Below are 19,722 nucleotides of genomic sequence, written 5' to 3'. Positions count from 1 at the left end.
TTGGTTGTAACCAGCGGTTATTGGTTTTAACTGTTGCAGTAACCGTCAGCTTGAAGGAGTCTGGCCATTATATTCTTTTAAGAATCCCCAAAATGTCTGCTTGGAGCTCATAAAGATGAATGTCTGAAGCAGATGTTTCCTCCTAGTGAACTCATCTGTGCTGCTAAGACAAAAATCATGTAACTCCAATGTTGACTACCAACAGGGAGCACTTACAAAAACTTCAGGAAAAGGTTTGTAATGTCAATTTCACCAGTTTATTGTGGCAATTTCGTATAGATTCCCTGTTAACTTTTCTAACTGGCCATGATGTTCAGGCCCTCAGCCAGAACTGCACTGAAAACACACTTTATTCTGCGGTGGAAATCGTAGCAGTGTTTCAGGAATACTCATTTAAAACTACAAAATGAATACTTAAAAAAAGTGAACACAAATTTCTACAATCTTTAGGCTGTTATTTTTATGTCATTTTCTTTTTTTTTCTTCTATTTTTTACCTACTTCCCCTTTTCAATGGTGCATGCTTTACCCTCTGAGCCAGTTTTGTTTTGTCACAATAATTATATTAATATTTTATTCTACAGTAGGTTGTTTTTAATGCTCATGTCAGCTCATCTATATATAGTATATATATAGATGAGCTGACATATATATATATAGTAACAAGCTGGATAAACTATCCAGCTTGTTACTAGCACACAGTTCAACAACCAGTATCTGTGACTGCGGATGCATTAGTACACGTGGCACTAAATCTGCTGAACAATACATACAGGTTTTGCAACCACATATAATGGCATTCATCTAGATGACACCTTTTCAGGAAGACAATGCAAAACTTCATTCTGCACATATTCAATAAAAGAGAGTGTCTGGGTTTTAAACTGCATGCTTGCAACTATAGAGCAATAAATATGAATTAAGATGCCCTGAAAAATGTGAAAACATTTGGCTTCGAATCTCCAGGAACTGATGTCCATCCGTTCCTGAACGCAGTGATGCAACACAGTGGTAAACATGCCTCATAACATATTTAAAATGTTTTGTTGGATTTTTTTTTTAATAGCATGATTTTTGAAAAAAAGAACACTTCTCACTTTAAACATTCTTTCATCTGGTTTGAATCAACTAAAGGGCTTTTGATAATTTACAGATAATCACATTGCACTTTTCTTGACATTTTACAGTGTGTCCTGACTTCTTAGTAAAGAAGGTTGTAAAACATACACTAAAATTTTCTCAAATGACTGATTTTCACAAGTAATGTTCTCATGTATGCCTGTATCTCACCATCGCAGCAGTTTTGGTTTTATTTGGTTTAAAATATGTGTATTGCAAAGATTTCTGTAGCACCATCCCACCAGATTTCCCTTTCACCAACTATTGACACAGCGTTCTGGGGATTATCCAGAGTGAGTACAGAAAGTTCCGTTTATTTGTTCAGTTCTGTTGTCAAACCAGGCTGCAATGGAGGTGTTAATGTAAAAATCAGTGTGGCAGATAAGCGTTAGTCATTCAGACTTTGCTCTGTCCTCTTTGCAAATACCCAGTTTCCAACCCCCAGCTGGTTGCATCAGTTTACACTCATATTCACCCCACAGCCAAGAGCCGAAAAAAAGAAAAGGCATTCAGTGAATTCCGATGTTTCACTATACTGTATTTCACATATTGCACTCGTGGTTCGTGCGCTGTAATGTGCTCTAATAAAGTAAATCTATAAAATATGATTACATAGTTGAGTTTGTTTCCCTGTTTAAAAAGTGTGGGCAGTTAAAAGCCATCCCATCCAGTTTTCCTGCTCTCGGCGGACTGATGTGTGCAGGGAGCGCCTCTCTTTCACTTCCAGGTGCAGCCCGCTGCGATCCAGTCACAATTCAACACGAACTGCTTTCTGCCTCATAAAGGCGCATGCGCACTACGCCTGACCCTCCGGTTTCTGCGTGCACTGCCACGTTAGTAGCGGTAGACACAAAATACCAGCTACTCTCCCAACCTTAAACGAGGGGAAACGGACCTGAAACTAACACCCGTTCCTCCACCACAGCCGTAGCCGAGCTCGTCTGAACCTTTCGTCTATTTTAGGGAAGAAAACTCGACGGCGACGATGTTGAAGTTTCTGATTTTCTGCACACTGGCTGTGGCCATCAACGCTGAGATAGCCGAGGAAGAAGATGTCCTGGTGCTGAAGAAGAGTAACTTCGACGAGGCTCTCCAGGCTCACCCCAACATCCTGGTTGAGTTCTGTAAGTGATTCTGACTGCTTTTAAAAGGTCTCCAGCTCAAGCTAAGCCTCCCGCTGCGGTCTCAGCTCGTGCAGAGCTAAGCTAGCCGAGTTAAGCCTGACATAATGTTAGCATTAAACTTTGACACTTGAGATAAGTTGCTGCTGGTTAGCTAACTCACCGACGTTGGGTTTGGTTTTTCGTTCATGCGTGACTGTAATTCACCGAGCTACAGAGCTGCTGTAGGTATTCCTTTAATGAAACCGAGAGCCTTGATCATCGGGCTGTTTTCTCGCTGTGATGGTAAAAGTAGTCAAGCTAACACCGAAGTGTAACGGGACTCTGCCGCGGAGGCAAAACTTGGCTGTGACCCTCAGATTTATTTTCTGCAAACCTCAACCAGTTTGTAACATCTGTGCGAATATAGTATTTCCTTAAATTAGCTTTATCTCTGGTGAATTGTATAGAAATTGTGCAGTGCCGTACTTAAGATACATCTGTTGCTTTAAGAGCATTATTAAGGCCACAAAGGGGTTTTTTGCACGCCTCAAATTGGGCCTTTGGGGGTGTCTGAGGAAGTTGCTGTGCACATAGCAAAAGGCAGTGAGTCTTCTCTGAAGTTAGAGAAGTCTGTGTTAGTTCTGAGTATTTAGCGTATCTTATAATCGGGGAAATATAGCGAGTTTTTTTTAATAAGGTGGGTTTTTTTTTATTAATACAAAATTTCCCCCTAATTTGAGTCGCCAAATTGTGAAATGCAGGAAAGCTGGGATGGTGGAGAGCAGATAAATGGGTCAAGATAGGTTTCGATCGGCTGTTGCGGTTTCATGCGGTAGCTTTCGCTTTTCTTGCACCTCCTGATAATTCATTTCCCGATTGAATTGGCTTATTAAACTGGTTAGTTTGGGCTTTGCAGGCCCGTCCCGCTTCACTTTTGTCTGATTGTTGACCTCTTTCACAAAGTGTGTGACAGCTGATTGGACTAGTCGGCTCTCGGGATGGGAGGGATGAAGGGCTTTGTTTGCCCACGTCCTCCTCAGCTGGGCGGGATCTCTGCGTGCATGGAGCTAGGTTGACGTGTACTTCACAAAAGTTCAACTGTGTGTGTTTGTAATGACCCGAGTGGTACAAGGAAGTTTAGTTCTTTGTCAATACGTTTTAAAAAAAGAGGTCATTAGTTGACGTGGCCTTTCTGATAAGCAGGTTTATCGGTTCCAAGTGTATAAGTACACTTCGCGACTGAACGTGAAACAAGAGGAGAGAGGCACACACAAGGTTTTGTTCTTCAGCAAAATTGTCTTTATAATCTAAGATTATCTGATCTTAGTCTTCAAGTTGTTATTATTATTATTTTAATCCTGGAAACATTTAAATGTGCAACTTTAATATTGGAAAAGGTTTTTCTCTTGCAATAACCCCCCCCCCCCCCCCCCCCCCCCCCACACACACACACACACACACACACACACACCTCCCAGTTTCATTATTTTTTATTTTGGTAAATTAGTGATATTTCAATGGTGCCTTCTAATTGGGCATTCAAAGTATTTTTTACTATGAGCCACACTAAGTCAGGCACTCTCACACCGTCTTAACTCTGATTTCTGTATCTTGTCTAAGGATGTTTAATATACAGACTGAAGGAGTCAGGGATTGAACCACCAACCTACCCTCCTTATCCACATACAGATATATTATGGATCCTTAAGGGAATCATCAAAAGTACAAGCATCCTTTAAGAAAGCTGCTAATTTCACTTTAAGTTGCTCTAAAACATTCAGATATTTTCACTATAGAATAACAGGACACTATATTGGCCATGTTTGTTTTTTTTGTTTAAATGATGATAAACAGAATTGATTGTTTAGGAAAACCTCTTTATTATCCCATTGTGCCAAGCAAAGGGAGACTCAAATACTTTAATCCCACTCACACACCATCCTTGAGCAAAAATCAAATTGTACAAATTTGTGAAGCTGGATCCAAGAGATGAAATGGGGATGGAAATTCAGAACCACTTTGGAGTGTCCTATCAATCAGGATCGAATGCCTCCAGGCACTCGAGCACTTTCATCAGTGCTGCTGTCGTTTTCTGACAGCAACAATTTTGCAAAAAGACATCAGGCTCATTGCAGTTGAGCTTTTGAACATCCAAGTCCTATTTCAATAGACTTTCTACAGTCTCTACATAGTTTTCATCACAGAAGCACTGAGGCGTCAGTAAAATATTCTCTAAAGAACTGAACCTATAATCAGAACTGACTACAAATTAAATCTTATCAATCATCCCCAAGGACAGAAGGTGATGCGGAAATGGCCGATGGATAGTTTGGATGAATGTAGCTTTTTAATTTGCTGATTAATACAAATTCTCATGTGGTCTTTTGTTCTTTGTCACATTTTTGTTTTCCACCATTATGATCTGATATCATTCTCGGTAGCAATACAAACCTTTCTCTGTGTGGTTTCCTCAGATGCCCCATGGTGCGGTCACTGCAAGGCCCTGGCTCCAGAGTATGCCAAGGCTGCTGGCATGCTGAAGGCAGAGAGTTCAGACATCCGCCTGGCTAAAGTGGACGCCACAGAGGAAACAGAACTCGCCCAAGAGTACGGCGTCCGGGGATACCCCACCATAAAGTTCTTCAAGGGTGGAGACAAGGAATCTCCCAAAGAGTACTCAGGTGAGTGGGGATGGATGCGTTTCATTCATAAGTTTTAGTTTAAAAATTGGGGTGGACCATAGTTGTTTCTGGCTGCTGATTTCCAAGTAATTAAAATAGGAGTGAGGGGAGGGGGTGGAAGCATTTAAACGGTTAACACTGAGTTATTCACATACACACGCTGTCAAGCTGCCGTTTCAGCTGGTCGTGGCCCTCTCGACCTTTGTAACTTGGCATTTTGTGCCACTGCAGCTGGATTAAAGACAGAGGTGATTGTGTCCATTTCTAAATTATATCTGTACTAAAGTTCAGAGATTCAGACTATACCAAGGGACATATTACCTTGGGGGTGACACGTGTCATTAAGGAGCATACTGCAGCGGCTACTCGCACTATAACAGCGAGCATAAATGATTATTAAAACGAGAAAGCATCTCGTTTCCTTCAGCAGTGAGTCTGTACTCGATGACCGTCATGAATCTGCTTTGGTTATCAGTGTCTGTACTGCCTCTGTTCTAGCAGGATGACAAACATAAAGGAACAGAAGCTCCAGCATTGGGACTTTTTCAGAGGTCAAAGCCAATTAAGTTATAAGTGACTGTTTCTGGGGGTTTACAGGTATTCTTGTTTGTGGCCCCCATGCTAAATGTAGCCTATCCTTGTTTTCAGACTTGATAACATCAGAAGAACATTATTTCTAAAAGTTAAACCAAAACACAGACACAAGGAAGGCTCAGATCTTTTGTACAAGAGTAGAAATGTTGCATAAACAAGCTAATAAAAGCCAAAATTTGTTAAATAATTAGGAAGTTTCATTGCTGTGAACAGGTGTCGTATACACACACGAGCAGGATTCCTGCCAAATCAAAATACGCAAACGGCCTAATATAAAACAGAACGGTGGATTAAAACATTTCTGGAGTAGGATCACCAGAGCCCTCGTAGAAAGAAGTCTACATCCATGCTGTTTATAAAACAAGAATAATTTAAGTGTAGTGAGTGCAGTAACGTTTAGTCATCTAGTCAACTACTTGCATAGGTCCCCGTCAGCTCGGGGAAGGATGGACTTATGGAAAGATGACAAACTTCCACGTCAGCTTCCTGATCGAGTCTTATCAGTTACACAATGTCCTTCCTGAGTCATCCATCACATGATCATTTTTCATATTTAAGCAGAAACATCAGCTTTAATTAACAGTAGCTGACTCATAAAGGATGGCAAGCTGCAGGACTCTTAAAGTAAATTTTAATCATCCTGTGGTTAAACCAGATGGTCGTATCATAGTTTCATGTGGAGAGATTTATTATTTCAATTGTTTTTAGTTTTTCTGAAGTGTCAACAACCAGAAAAAACATAAATATATAATTGAACACTTTAATTAAATGTGAAGAAGATAAATTGGTATGAATATTTGGTTCATTCCACCGACCTGTTTTACATGCAGTATAATAGAAACAGCACAACACAAACTGATATCCTAAACGTTCATCCTTTAGTTTAATTTCTGCCTCATGATGAAATTTATATGAACTACACACTTTGGGAATAACTGATGAGAAATCTGAAGTTTATCCTTTGTTACACATCTACAATACTTGTCTTTGTAGTATTGGGAGGAGACACCAATCCCCTGGGGGTTGCTTCAGGAAGGGCACCGGTGTAAAAATCTGTCAAACGTGCAGAGTTACCCGCTGTGACGATCTCCTGTGAATAAGGGAGCACCTGAAAGTAGCTTGTAGTAGTTTTAGAAACTGTTGACTTTCACTTTATTTATTTATTTTTTAGCTTTAGCAAGAATCACATCTACACATCTACTTTTATAGTATTTATTTTAGCATCATTCATCATGGTTCTCAGCTGGTGCTAAAATACTGAGCTGATGGTGCATTGCTGCTTTGTGACTTTTCTCCTTCAATGCTCTTTGATGAATTGGTCTTGCCTCTGAAATGATGCAATCTTAAGTTCTGTCTGAGCATAGTGACTGACTATTATGTCATAAAAATGATGTTATTACAGGGTTAGGGGTTTAGATTAAATTGCTGAAGCCGGGCCCGAGTGACTCCTAAGTAATATGATCTGCACAGCAGCCTAAACATGAGCCAGCCAATCGGCTGCATTAGACGGGCAGTGGGCGGGCCTTGCTCCGCACGTTCCCCTCACGCTGCCTCTGGGACGTGGTCGAGGTATGTGCATTTCTTCACGTCTCCTCTGCTGGCCTGACTCAGTTTTCAGCTGGAGGAGAAGAGAGCAGGTTGGGAAGTGCTTTTGTGGAAACGACTACTCTGACTTTAAAAAAAAAAAGCCGCCTCCCACGCACTGCCTGAAACCTCAAAGTGCTGCATAAAGACTACGTGCTGAATCGCCTCATCGTTTTCATAGTGAAACTGCTGTTGCATCACAGGTCCAGCCTCTTTTAAGTCCAGTTTAAGTAAAACCCACAGAAAGTAAACATGTTTTAACGGCCTCACAAATGTGGCGTACAGTTTTATATTTTTCAATCATTGTGTGGTGATTAAACTGCTGAGGTACTTGAATATGAAAGGGGAAACGACTGAGCCTGAGTTGAAGTTGTAAAGAGCAGTTAGGTTTCAGAAATTGCAGAAGTGCAAAAATTTTAACTGGCAAAGGCGCTTAAATGTTCACACCCATAAAGTGAGTCTGTTGCCTCCGTGTGTTACGTGTGACCACAGGAAGTGCTGTGCAAATTCACTTCAATCTCACGCCCCCCAAAAATTTCAAGGTCTGCCTGATCCATTGGTGCTTTTTAAATAGTTTTGTACTTAAAACTAATTGGTGCACTGAATTTTTAGGCATAGTGTTACTAATGTTTTTGGGGATACAGAGGTGATTGTGAGAATAAACTCTTTAAAAATGTGATTGTCCCTGTTCAGCATGCAATTGCACCTTTCTTAAAACTCTTGATGACGTGAGTGGTTTGCTGTAACGAAAACAAATTCAGGCCAAAAAGGACAAATTAAATAAAATATGCACGTGTTTTTATACACAGACTGTAGGTTATGTCCCCAATACAAAAACATGCATGCAATGTAAAGTTGGTATTTTGTTTGCTGGTATATTATTTTTATTTATAATCATGCTTGGTTGAGATGGTAGAGTGCCACGTAATCAGCTGATGCTAGTGTTCATTGTTGACAAGCTGCCTTCATAAAAACGTACAGGTGCGCTGCACAGACACAGATCCCAGGTAATTTGTGTCATGTAAGATTTATGAAAATGTAAATTTCTGAAACTTTACTGACGGGCCTTTTTTGTGTATTGTGAAGTTGGACGTTTATGGGAATTAATGGAGCCTTTAATGGCCAGTCGAGGAACTGATGGTATTTAGCACTGGTGTTGGCTTCATTTTGTTTAAGACTGTTGCTGGTTAAAGTTAGACTGTGTTTGGGTAACGGTTTGGCTCTTACAAACAATATTTTCAACAATATTCTAACAGCTCATCTAAATGTAATGAAATTTAGCACTGCTCTGACTCGTAGCTCGGGTTCAACTAGGTGGGCAAAGAAGAGGCAGGCACATAGATGTTTTTCAAATTAATATTCATGTACCCATTTTTCCCCCCACTCAAGATCAGCTATTTCTATTGAAATCCAAACTAAAAAGCCTGAATTACTGTTTTGTTTCAGCTGGCAGGCAGGCGGATGACATCGTCAACTGGCTGAAGAAGCGCACAGGGCCCGCCGTCGCCACCCTGAATGAGGTCACCGACGCAGAGTCTCTGATCGCTGATAATGAGGTGGCAGTCATCGGATTCTTCAAGGTGCGATTCGGATCTCTATAACTGAAATGTGTTTACGGTATCATCTCTAAAAGCAGAAGATTAGTCCTAATTCCTGCCTTTCCTTTAAAAATATACATATATTGTCGTGTTGCAATCAAAGCAGAGGTTGAAGCTACTGCAAGTTTCAATCAGAGGATTGCTGTTTGTCTTTTAGGATGCAGAGTCTGCTGGTGCCCAGGCCTATGAAAAAGCAGCTCAGGCCATAGATGACATTCCCTTCGCCAAGACCTCCAGCGATGCCATTTACTCCAAGTTTGAAGTGTCCAAGGACAGCGTTGTCCTCTTCAAGAAGGTGACTCTCAAATATTCTCTTGCGTCTGTTTGTACACAAACATGTGGACAAACTGTGTTCACAGGACATCAGGAAGACATAGTTCTCTTACTGATTTCATCTAAAGCTGTTACTCAGTCTGAGGTGTAATCGGAATACATTGTAAATATGTTGTTTGTGCCTGTGAAACGCACTTCCATGTGTGAGTATTTACAGTGGAGCTGCAGAAGACGCCACAGCTGTGTCTCTGATCCACACCTCTGTAATTTGATGCTGTTGAACCCACAGTATCCGCTCTCCGGTGCTAAACTTGGCTCGTTTGAGCTACTTGAACGTTTAAGACGTGCACTTTGCTCGCCCTCACTGCCGTGCATGTTGTTAGGTTACTGTCTGTCCTCCAAGCAGCTCCCGTTGGCTAAAGGCAGAGGATGAATGCATGTAATTTGAATGCCTTCCTATAAGCCTGTATAGGTAATAAAACTCACTATAATTTACACAAGAGGTCATTAACTACAGCCATCTCATGTGCAGTTGGTCAGAGATCAGTTTGTTATCTTCAGCCTGTTGATTCATCAGATTGAGTCAAAGTCCAGAGGATCTTTCAGAAGTGGTGCGTTGGCAACCATGTAACACGAGGAACCTATGGAAATGAAAACCGCTGAAAATTTACAATATCAATTACAATGCAAATATCAGTTACGGAAAGTCTGTGGATGTTTTATTGGCCAAGCGTGTTCACATGATGTCAATGTTAACCTCAAAATCATGTCAGTTACATAAATTCAAAAGAGCTCAAATTTAAAGAACATGTAAAAACAATGGCAGATTACTTGATTTAAAAAAATGGGTTTGAAAACATTTTCACTAAAATAAAAACAAACTAGAGTTTAGAAAAGACTGAAACAGTAATGTGTACCTAAAGCTAAAATACTGTAGTTCATATCGTTTTAGTGGTTGTCAGTTTGGTAAAATGTGCCAGCACCTCCTGCTTGGTCACTTTGTTGAACGTGTTTATTCAGATGTTTTGGTGTCTACATGAGTTTTTCCCCTGAGCAATGATCAACAGTGAAACTCAAGAAACCGAAACATTTTCACACAGCAAAATCTGAACTATGAGCAAATCCTGGAAGCTCGACTCAAATTTAAAAGCTGCTGTGATGCCTTGCGTTGGTTTCTGGACTAACCCTTGGTGCAGTGGTTGCTGCCATGTTAGTTTTTTGGAGCCAAAGGCGGCTGAAATGACAAACAGCTGACACTAGGAAGCTCGGTTAGATGGCTGCATCTGTAAATTGTGATGGTACAACACACGTGCACAGATGCATGCTAACAAGTGCCAAATGTAACAGAGAAGAAGTAAAGCATAAACTTAAACTGCTGCAGCACAGCAAACAATGTTAACACAAACAAGGTGCAGAGATCCGGTTTGATGACAGAATAATCGAGTTGAGGTCGAGCAGGCAGCTTAATCACACCGGTTAATCGTAGTGATCGCACCCAAAACTTTAAACCGCATCAAGGGTGATTATTTTTAAGTGTACCACTGTTTTGTTTTTTTTTTGTTTTTTTTGTTTTTTTTGTTTTTTTTAAATGGCATAAGGGGGGGGGGGGATTTGGCTGGTGTCGAACATTTTGCCCGGCGAGTGCTGCCAGTTTGTCAGTATTTAGAGCCACCTCTAAAAAAATATGAACACTCGGAGCAAAGTGTTACTAATTGACTAGAACGCTTCAGTTTTAATGTTGTTGGAAACATTATCTGAAGCTTCAGGTTTCTAAACCAATGGCATGTTGAGTTTTTCATAGCTTTATGCTGTCAGCAGAGACAGGAAAGCGGCATTATCTATCTTGATAGATGGAAAGTAATCTTGCAAACACAATAACTGTATTTTCAAACCTAACCTTAAACTGTGACACCGCATGTGTGTGTCCACGCACTGCAGGACAGCTACTGGCCTATTTCTGACATCGGTGTGTATTTAATAAATTAATAACAGGCAGCTCTGTCCTTGTGTTTGATAGTTGGGAGGTGATCTGTAATAAAAAAAACAATTTCATGCAGTCCTTGTTGCTGCAGCATGAAGCAACTTCACAACATAAGTGTTCGGCCCTTAGGGTGTTGGGTGATCTGGCACATGTACAAGTGCTTAGTCCTCCTCGTGCCATTTTCTGGCCTCTGAAACCTGTTGGTAACTTCATACTGGCACAAACATCGCGGACATGTGTGCAGCTCTTAAGCAAACGCTCCCAAAGCAGGGGCTCTGTTTTAATAAACAGCTGGGAGTCTTTCACTTGTTTATTTGACCGAGGATTTTGGAGCTTAAGTTTCAGTGCCATTCAGGCTGGCAGTACGCCACAGGCCAAATTTCCTCTCTGCTATTGTGCCAGTAAGAGCTGCCTGGCACAGCTGCACCACTGCTATTCTTAACAACCGATAAAAGTCTCTTCGGTCTGCTGGGGGTTACCGGGCGACTTTAAAGTGCTCTGTCTGGGAAATCTATGTCCGGTGTTCACAGGCAGACTAGATGTGACACCAGGTGGGTAATATTTGCAACTATAATGTTTCTATGTTTCCTTTGCAGTTTGATGAGGGACGCAATACCTTCGATGGTGAGCTGACCAAAGAAGCGCTTCAGTCCTTTGTCAAGGCCAACCAGCTGCCCCTGGTCATTGAGTTCACCGAGCAGGTAATCGATGGGGCTGCTCACAGCATTTAGATCCCTTTTTCTCACACCATAATGCTGTCCGCACTCCAGATGTTTTCCTCACGTGTCAAACTGTTTTCTCCAGACTGCCCCTAAAATCTTCGGCGGAGAAATCAAGTCCCACATCCTCATGTTCCTGCCCAAAGCTGCCTCAGACTTCCAGGACAAAATGGACCAGTTTAAGAAGGCCGCAGAGGGATTCAAGGGTCAGGTACGGCAAAGCTGTCACTGTAAAGTGCAAAATTGTACCATCAAGAGAGCAGTGTGGTTTTTCTTTTGGGATTGAGATGCGGGGTTTTCCAGAAAGTCTGCAGTTATTGCCCATAAAGGACATTATAGGTGTTTACAAATGTCAATAGGTGGCTGGCTATATTAGCCAACCTAACTGTTAGAGGTTATCTCTAATCACGTGGACAAGCAATTTTGAGAGTTGGTACACATCACTCAATCGGAAGAGTGGGTATTCTCCATCATGCTAGAAAATAAGGTGCAGCACTCAGTGTCCTGCAATGAAGGAACGTGTTATTTGGGTGTTTTTTATATGGAGACCTCAAGGAAAACGCATTATTGAAAATGTATTTTCAGCCAAGCAGACACGTGTTGTTGGTAAAGATGGTGAAAAACGTTTCTTTTTGAAGGTGTTTTTTGTTTTTTCTCCAGTAAACATCCAAAGTTGGCAAACATTTAATCACACTTCTTAAACTTGGCTCTTTGTACCTGTATACACCCTGACGCACGCATCAGGAGGGCTATTTTGAGTAAAATCATTCACTGACTCAGCCCTCTCTTCTGTCCAGATCCTGTTCATCTTCATCGACAGTGACATTGACGACAACCAGCGAATCTTGGAGTTCTTCGGCCTGAAGAAAGAGGAGTGCCCTGCCATCCGCCTCATCACTCTGGAGGACGAGATGACCAAGTACAAGCCAGAGAGCGACGCCATCACTGCAGAAAGCATCACTCAGTTCTGCAAACTGTTCACTGAGGGCAAACTCAAGGTGAGGGACACCGCTATACATAGACTTTATTCTGGCCACAAGAAATGTTAATTTTGGACTTAATAGTCTCCATAAATCACATAGTGAAGGCGATTGCATGACCACATCCAGAGTGCAAACATCTTTTTGGAATCTTACAAGCAATTACAGCCTTAATCCGCTTAATGCCATAAAGTATCTGTGTGATCCTTGCCTGTAGGAATGTGCTTTAAATACTCTCTCCAAACCACAGTTCGCTTTTTAAAGAAGTGATTGTCTGTTTCTCACAGCCCCACCTCATGAGCCAGGACATCCCTAAAGACTGGGACAAAAACCCTGTCAAGGTTTTGGTCGGCAAAAACTTTGAGGAGGTCGCCTTCAATCCCTCGAAGAACGTCTTTGTGGAATTCTGTAAGAGCTTTCCTTTCTTTCTGCATTTCAACCTTTTTTATTTTATGGTGCAGCGTGTTTATCTCCCATATCCTTAAATGAGAAGTGGGGCAAGCAGGTCGGGGGGGTGTTCACCTGTTGGGGCGATGGCGTATTTTTGCAGTCACTCTCTTGGGTGCGAGCTTTGGCAAAGCCCCTTGTCTGAAACTCAAATCGTCTTGCTTTGCCCAAGCTAAGCCAGATACCTGCTCATTCTCGAGGCTCACTCATGCACGCTCTCTGCAAATTAATTTGCTACCAGACACTTGATGCTGAAAAGCTCTGGTTAAATTTAGCTGTAGGATTGTTTGTTAGTTATCCTTGTCCAGATTTGCACTATTTTTGGAGCATTTTTTCCATATCTGGTTTATGTTGAGGTATGAACATCAGGAAAGGCCCCATATTCCCCGACAGGTGATGCGTTTTCTAGCCAGCCAAAGGATAGAGCCAGGTCAGGAAGCCGAGGCTGCACATGGCATGCACACGCTGTGGTTACTTGTTTCTAGCTTTATACTGTAAAGCGTTTCAAACTGAATTTTACTCACTGAGATAAAAAGAAAAACATTCCATGCATATTGAGTAAAGAGTTTCTTTCTGCAGTATAGAATTACATTTTGAGGTTTCAAATAAATGCTAAACAAATAAGTGCAAACATGTCTGCTAGTGTCTGAGCAGTTTACACCTTTTAACAAAATTAAACCTCCTTTGACTCTCTTTGATGAAAGGCCTTAAAATCAGTCCACAGGCTGGTAGAGGTAACCTCGGGGCTTTTTCTGCTCCCAGTGAACAACACTAGCTAAAGTTAGCTTAGATATTGAATCCACTATTGACGGGCTTCCAGCACATAGCTGCAGACACGCAAACCCAACTCAAACACAACCTGCAGTGGCTTCAGAAAGGATTTTATCAGCTGCTACTTTATATCCACCGTAGCTGGTAAGCATCAGTGTGCTGATGCTGTTTACTCCATCCTGGGGTGTCATTTTTAACCAGTTTTGTAAAAGTTACATTGTTTTCCCTGAGCTGATGGTTGTTGCTGTTTTTATCAAAAAATATTCACCATTAAAATTCTGGTTTTCTTTGAATAATCTTTGTGGTGATTTAGATGCACCATGGTGTGGACACTGCAAACAGCTGGCTCCAATCTGGGAGAAGCTGGGAGAGAAGTACAAGGACAGCGCCGACACTATTGTAGCCAAAATGGACTCCACAGCCAATGAGATTGAGGCTGTCAAAGTCCACAGTTTCCCCACTTTGAAGTTCTTCCCTGCAGGAGAAGAGCGCAAGGTGAGTGCTGACTGCTTTAACAGACTGTATGTAAAAGATGGAGATGGCTGACGTGGACGTTCTGAGTTTAGAGAAGGAAATGAAACCTGGCCTTCCTTGATCTGTGACCTCAGTAAAACTGTGGTCAGGACAGCTACTGGACTATTTGTCGGTCATTAGTTTCAGAGTACAGAACAATGTTGAATTTGGATTTGTTCACATTTGGGTTAAAAAAAAAAAAAAAAAAAGCTGATGAATCCAAGTTAAAAACAAATGACTACTAATACTGATACTTTTTAATAAACATTAGAAAATGATTCCCACTGGCCCGAACGCCACACCAGTTTTAATAACGGTTGGCATGTTACGACTGAAACTCCCTTGTCTGATCACTGAGCCGGAGAGAAGCCATTTCCACCCTCACACTAATCTTATTTATGTCTTTGCTGAGTTCTTGGAATCTGAAATCATTGCTATTGGGGTCACCTCAGTGCTATTACTGCCTCCTGATTTAGCAGCGTTAACCTTGTGCAGAAACATGAGCCCACTCCTGAAAGTTTCTGCAGCATTTTGTTGGTGTGCGGTTCTGGAGCATTCCTGCTCGATGGCTTCACTCACTTTAAGATGGCCTGCACATGCCTTGCGCTTTATTGGCCAGGCATGCTCGTGCCACTTTCTCTCAGGAATCTTAAACGAGTGCTATATACCAGGGTCACCCCATAATAAGTCTGCAGATTAGCCTGTGACACTGATTAGTGGAAGCATGCAGAGGTGGCTGCAATGACAGACATGATTGTCTGATTTAAAATGCTAAAATTAAATTTGCTGGTTTTCCAAAAGTTGACCGTCTGTCTTTACTTTTGTCCTGCATATAGAGCAGCTTTGGACATTATAAAATAAGCAAATCTACTCAGTGTTTGCAATTAAATGCTTTGTGTGCATTTCTCAGAAACAAATATGGAAAAGTTTTTAACTTTGAACAAATTTATATCAAATTTATGTTTTCAGTGCACAAGATTTTATTTCAAATTTTATTTGTAGTGTTTTCCAAAAGGAAATAAGTCTTTTGGATGAGGATTAGTATGCACATCAGTCAGAGGAGACTCTTCCTTTCTTGGTTTTCTTTCTGAAATGACGTCTCATCTGCAGGTGATCGACTACAACGGGGAGAGAACACTTGAGGGCTTCACCAAGTTCCTGGAGAGTGGCGGCAAAGAAGGCGGTGCCCCCGCAGGAGATGATGACGATGACCTGGAACCTGAGGTGAGGTCCTCTGAACAGAGGTGCTCTGAAGTGCACAGACGGCACTCTTGCGGTCACCGTTGAACCTCATTGATTAGATGCTCGCCGGTATCGCATTTGAGCTTTCACGGATGTAGATGTCCAAATAATCTGATGTCTGGGTGCAGGTTTGAGGCAAAGCTGTTTTCTTGCCCAGATGTAAGCAGCTGATCAAAATGTATGTTTAAATTTTCTGGATAAAAGCCAGAATTACGACATCTATGGATTCAAATACTTGAAGAAAATAAAGACTTTGGTGAAGTTTCTGAAACTCGATGTATGCAGAGATACTCTACCGTACTTCCCTGTGTCACTCTGGCGTGCACGTTAGCATGGGAGACTTTCTCCTGACACCTTCCCACTCCACCGTTGCCACCACGCCCCCCCCCCCTTCACACAAGTCTAATTGCAGCCCAGTCCTTTAATGCCTCCTGCAGCTGTTGTCGCTGTTCACTGGGCTTCGCCTGGAGAGCTGAGCCTCCAGGAAAAAAGCAGCACGTGCAGCGTAGCAGTCACCATTAGCATCTTCACATATCCCACACCTCTCCTCACCACACCTGTCCTCAGACTAGACAGAAGAAATGCCCTGTAAAGCAGAGATGTCATCAAAATGGCGAGCTGTGTGTCTGATGGTGTTGACTCAAGGTCTTGTTTAGTGATGAAGGGATTCAGGGTGACATCGGGGGTTATTTTCGGTAGTTTGCCGCAGCAGCAGGATTTGTTGAGTTGTCTCAATAAGCAAAGTTTTACTTTAACTCTGACTGTATCAGTAGATATCAGCATTTTTCAATTAAAGTGTTCCTTTAATGTCGTTGAGTGGTTTATGTTGACAGTTTATATTTAAGCTATAAACCATCTGTGGTACAGAGTAAATTGGACTTTGTTGAATCTCTAACCCTTGTTCTCTGCTCTGCAGGACTTGGAAGACGTGGAGGACGACTCCGATAGTGAGGACGGCACTGACGACGACGGACACGATGAGTTGTAAACGTCGGCAGAAACGGAGAGAGAGGAGAGTCCAGCCCTAACCCTCCCAAACAGTCACCATCACCACCTTCACTTCTTTGTGGACCTTCCCTGTCCTGTGAACATTCATTATTCCCCTTTAACTGCCTCTCAGTCAGTCAGTAAGCTGGCCTGATAACAGCCCGCCAGCTAGTCAGTCCATCATTGGCATGGCAGGGCTTTTTTTTTTTTTTCTTTCTTTTTTTTTAACCCCCTCCCCGGCTCGTCACATCTGCAACCTCCAAACCTCTGGCTCAGACTGGTCTTGTCCCACCTGGCGGGACCCTGTGGAACAGTGCACCATTTCCTGTGGGAGACCTCAATGCCTTGTCTGCAAAGCTCCACATCAGCTGTCTGCCTTGTATATTTTGAACCAAATGTAAGAAAGAAAAAAAAAATGGCATTGAGATCCAAGTTTTCAAAATGTTTGTTTTTCCACACGCCCCCCTCCTTTTAAAGAGTCGTTGCTGTTCATTTGTTCAGTGTGGGTATCAGCAAATCGAGCGTTGTAACCTATGTTTGTATGTAAGGGGGGGCGGGCTGCTGCCAGTGTTCTTCTCCCTCTGATAGGACCACAGGTTTGTGTGACGGTTTTGTAAGGACTGATCTCTCAGGGGAAAAGGGGCCATCCTGTAGATGTTTTCACTAAAATAACCCCCATGGTGTAGCACAAAGAGCCCCCCATCTGTAGCCGAGACCAATTTATTTTCTTTCTTTCGGGGGGGGGTCTGTCATTTCTTCATTCCCAAATCTTTCGGTTCTGTCTCCTCGTTTCAGCGCGGCTACTAACTATTCTGAAAGGAACAAAGTTAACTTTTTGGGGAAATCGTATTTTATTTAATTGCTTTTACTTTGAGTTTTTTTTATTTTTTATTATTATTTAGGACTTGTCATCTTTTTCTTTTTTTAAATAATGTACCATTGTGCCCAACTGTTGCCGGTTTGGCCCGGTTGGGGCAGAGTTGGCCTGTGTGGACGCTCTCAGACCTGGTGGGTGGGAGTATGGGGGATTCTGATGGGTTGCACTGCATTCATGCCTAATCAGAGATTCATGTGTTTACTACAGCAAACAGAGATTGGTTAAGTTTACTGGTCGGGTCGGTCTGAGAGACGTGTCTGATATCTGAAGCGGGGAGGGAACAATTGGAACAGCCCCACCCCTCACCCATACTGTACCTCCTGCATCCCTTTTGGCTCTACGCAGCACCCTTACTTTGCCTGTGTGTGTGTGTGTGTGTGTGAGTGAGTGTGGGGCAGGGAGGGGAAGCTTGAGTAGAGCGAGGTGATGTCAGCTGAACAGCGATGGTGGTGTGGGAGGGGGAATCCTAACGAAGCATTCCATCATATCCAAATTAATGTGGAAAATGTGAAATGGTGGCCAATAAATAAATTTTAAAAAAAATGTAAAAATGAAATGCCTCATGTTTGGGTTTTTTTCCTTTTTTTTTTTGTTTTTTTTTTTGTATTTTATTTGTTACTGAAACTACACACTACCGATTTATTTCAAACATGATCTAAATGAGAGCTACTCCCCCAACTGTATACGGTAGATAATGTTCAATCTGGAAAAAAGTAGTCAAAAGTAAATGATTATAAATTTAAGCCCATATGGAGTATTCAAAATCAAAATGGGATTTATTAAAAATGAAATGAAGCAAAAATAAAGACCTGGAAGACAGAAGGATCTATAATAAATGTAGTTATATTAATAAGTGCAGAAAATGACCAAAAATTCCTTTTTGTTGAATCTATAGGTTACAACTGTAGATTTAGCTTTTACAGATTTGTGTTTTCAGTCTTTTATGTCACAGGTTTAAAACATGAATTATTAAAGGAGGCAGAGTCCTGATAAAGCCACAGTCTCAAAGCCAACACTCAAAAATGTCAATGTCCTCAGAGACTAAAACTATAACACTTTTTCAAACTCTTAGTACAATATTTTTTCAGTTTCTATTTTTCTAAAATATAGATTTGGTTTCAGTGAACAGCATTTTTTTGTTTTTTTGTTTTTTTGTTTCAGGTATTACTGAAGTAACTTTGGACCAAACTGGGATGCTGGAATCGCATCAATAGCACAGACAGACGTGTAGTTCATTGAAATGCTGTAATAAATCAAAACTACCCTACATATTGTTTATGGTATTTAAAGTTAAAATTAAATCCCAGCAAAGTCGAAATGCATCGTGTGTGCACGTCTTCAGCTGTTTGTGTTCACAGATCAGCTGAACATGCAGTACAGCCTCACAGGGCTGCTAATGTGCCCGTTGACTGGTGTTTGTGCCGCTTTCCGGCACGTAGCCAGCATACTGGAGGTCAGCAGTGGGGTCAACAGTCCAAGCCCTCTGCCCCTCCCAGTGCAGCCTTTCAGTCAGCAAACTGAGGCCTGCGAAACTGGAGCGAGGAGTTTCTCAGTCCTAAAATGTGGCTCGGTTAATTATTCTCCAGAGGCTGGGTTGTCTCCTGGTTTGTCTTATTCCACCGTGAAGGTCTCAAAGCTCCATACTAAGTGGTTAAACAAATAACTAGTCAATAAAAAAAAAAACCCAGTGTGTGATTGTCCCTCCTCGGTGAGAGCCGCAGACCTGTTCGTCGATGTTCAGTTTCTAAACTTTTTAAATGACTGATTAAACTATGCTGTGGACACAGGACGGTGCATGTTTAGCTGATGTAAAGTCCCCAGGATGAATTTTTGTGGTTAAAAATGATCAGGCACGCAGTCACTGTCTCATTCTCACCATCTGATGATGAATCACTGAATCCTGTAACACGCCCATGAGTCAGTCAGTGAGCGAGGGCCAGACGGGAAAAAAGGCTCACATCAGACTTTTCTTTATTGCAGAAAGCCTTTTTTTAAATTCTGCTTTATTTCTCCATGCATTCACTTTTCATCCACGCCATCATTTATTCAAGTCACAGGGGAGGCTGTCTAAGCAGAGATGCTTACTTCATCTTATTTATTATTACTTACTTTGCCCATATTAGCTTCTCTTCATTGGCTTCTTGTTAAAACCAGAACTTAAAATCTTTCTCTTCGCATGCAAGGTCTTAAATAATCAGTGTATCACCTTCAGTTTTCAGGCTGTACTTTTAAGATTTGGCTTAAAACTTTCCTT

General features: G+C 41.7%; 1 protein-coding gene across 1 annotated transcript; it reads left to right on the top strand.

The window, feature by feature from the left end:
• The first annotated feature begins 1,906 nt into the window (after positions 1-1,906).
• Positions 1,907-18,019, top strand: p4hb (prolyl 4-hydroxylase, beta polypeptide). Its single transcript, XM_026169787.1, has 11 exons — positions 1,907-2,242; positions 4,696-4,902; positions 8,527-8,660; positions 8,836-8,973; positions 11,529-11,633; positions 11,737-11,862; positions 12,449-12,649; positions 12,919-13,039; positions 14,163-14,344; positions 15,473-15,586; positions 16,521-18,019. Exons 1-11 carry the CDS (start codon positions 2,104-2,106, stop codon positions 16,590-16,592), a joined length of 1,539 nt encoding a protein of 512 aa, XP_026025572.1. The 5' UTR covers positions 1,907-2,103; the 3' UTR covers positions 16,593-18,019.
• Positions 18,020-19,722: the final 1,703 nt, after the last annotated feature.

This window comes from Astatotilapia calliptera, chromosome 6, assembly GCF_900246225.1.
Source record: "Astatotilapia calliptera chromosome 6, fAstCal1.2, whole genome shotgun sequence".
NCBI lineage: Eukaryota > Metazoa > Chordata > Actinopteri > Cichliformes > Cichlidae > Astatotilapia > Astatotilapia calliptera.
Note: the sequence above shows the minus strand (reverse complement) of the source record. Positions and strands in the feature narration are given on the sequence as shown.

Excerpts from the sequence above, each read along its gene's own strand:
- p4hb (XM_026169787.1), top strand. The coding sequence starts at position 2,104 with ATGTTGAAGTTTCTGATTTTCTGCACACTGGCTGTGGCCATCAACGCT. Across the intron at positions 8,661-8,835 it reads CAGTCATCGGATTCTTCAAG|GATGCAGAGTCTGCTGGTGC; the intron begins GTGCGATTCGGA and ends TTTGTCTTTTAG. Across the intron at positions 11,634-11,736 it reads TCATTGAGTTCACCGAGCAG|ACTGCCCCTAAAATCTTCGG; the intron begins GTAATCGATGGG and ends TGTTTTCTCCAG.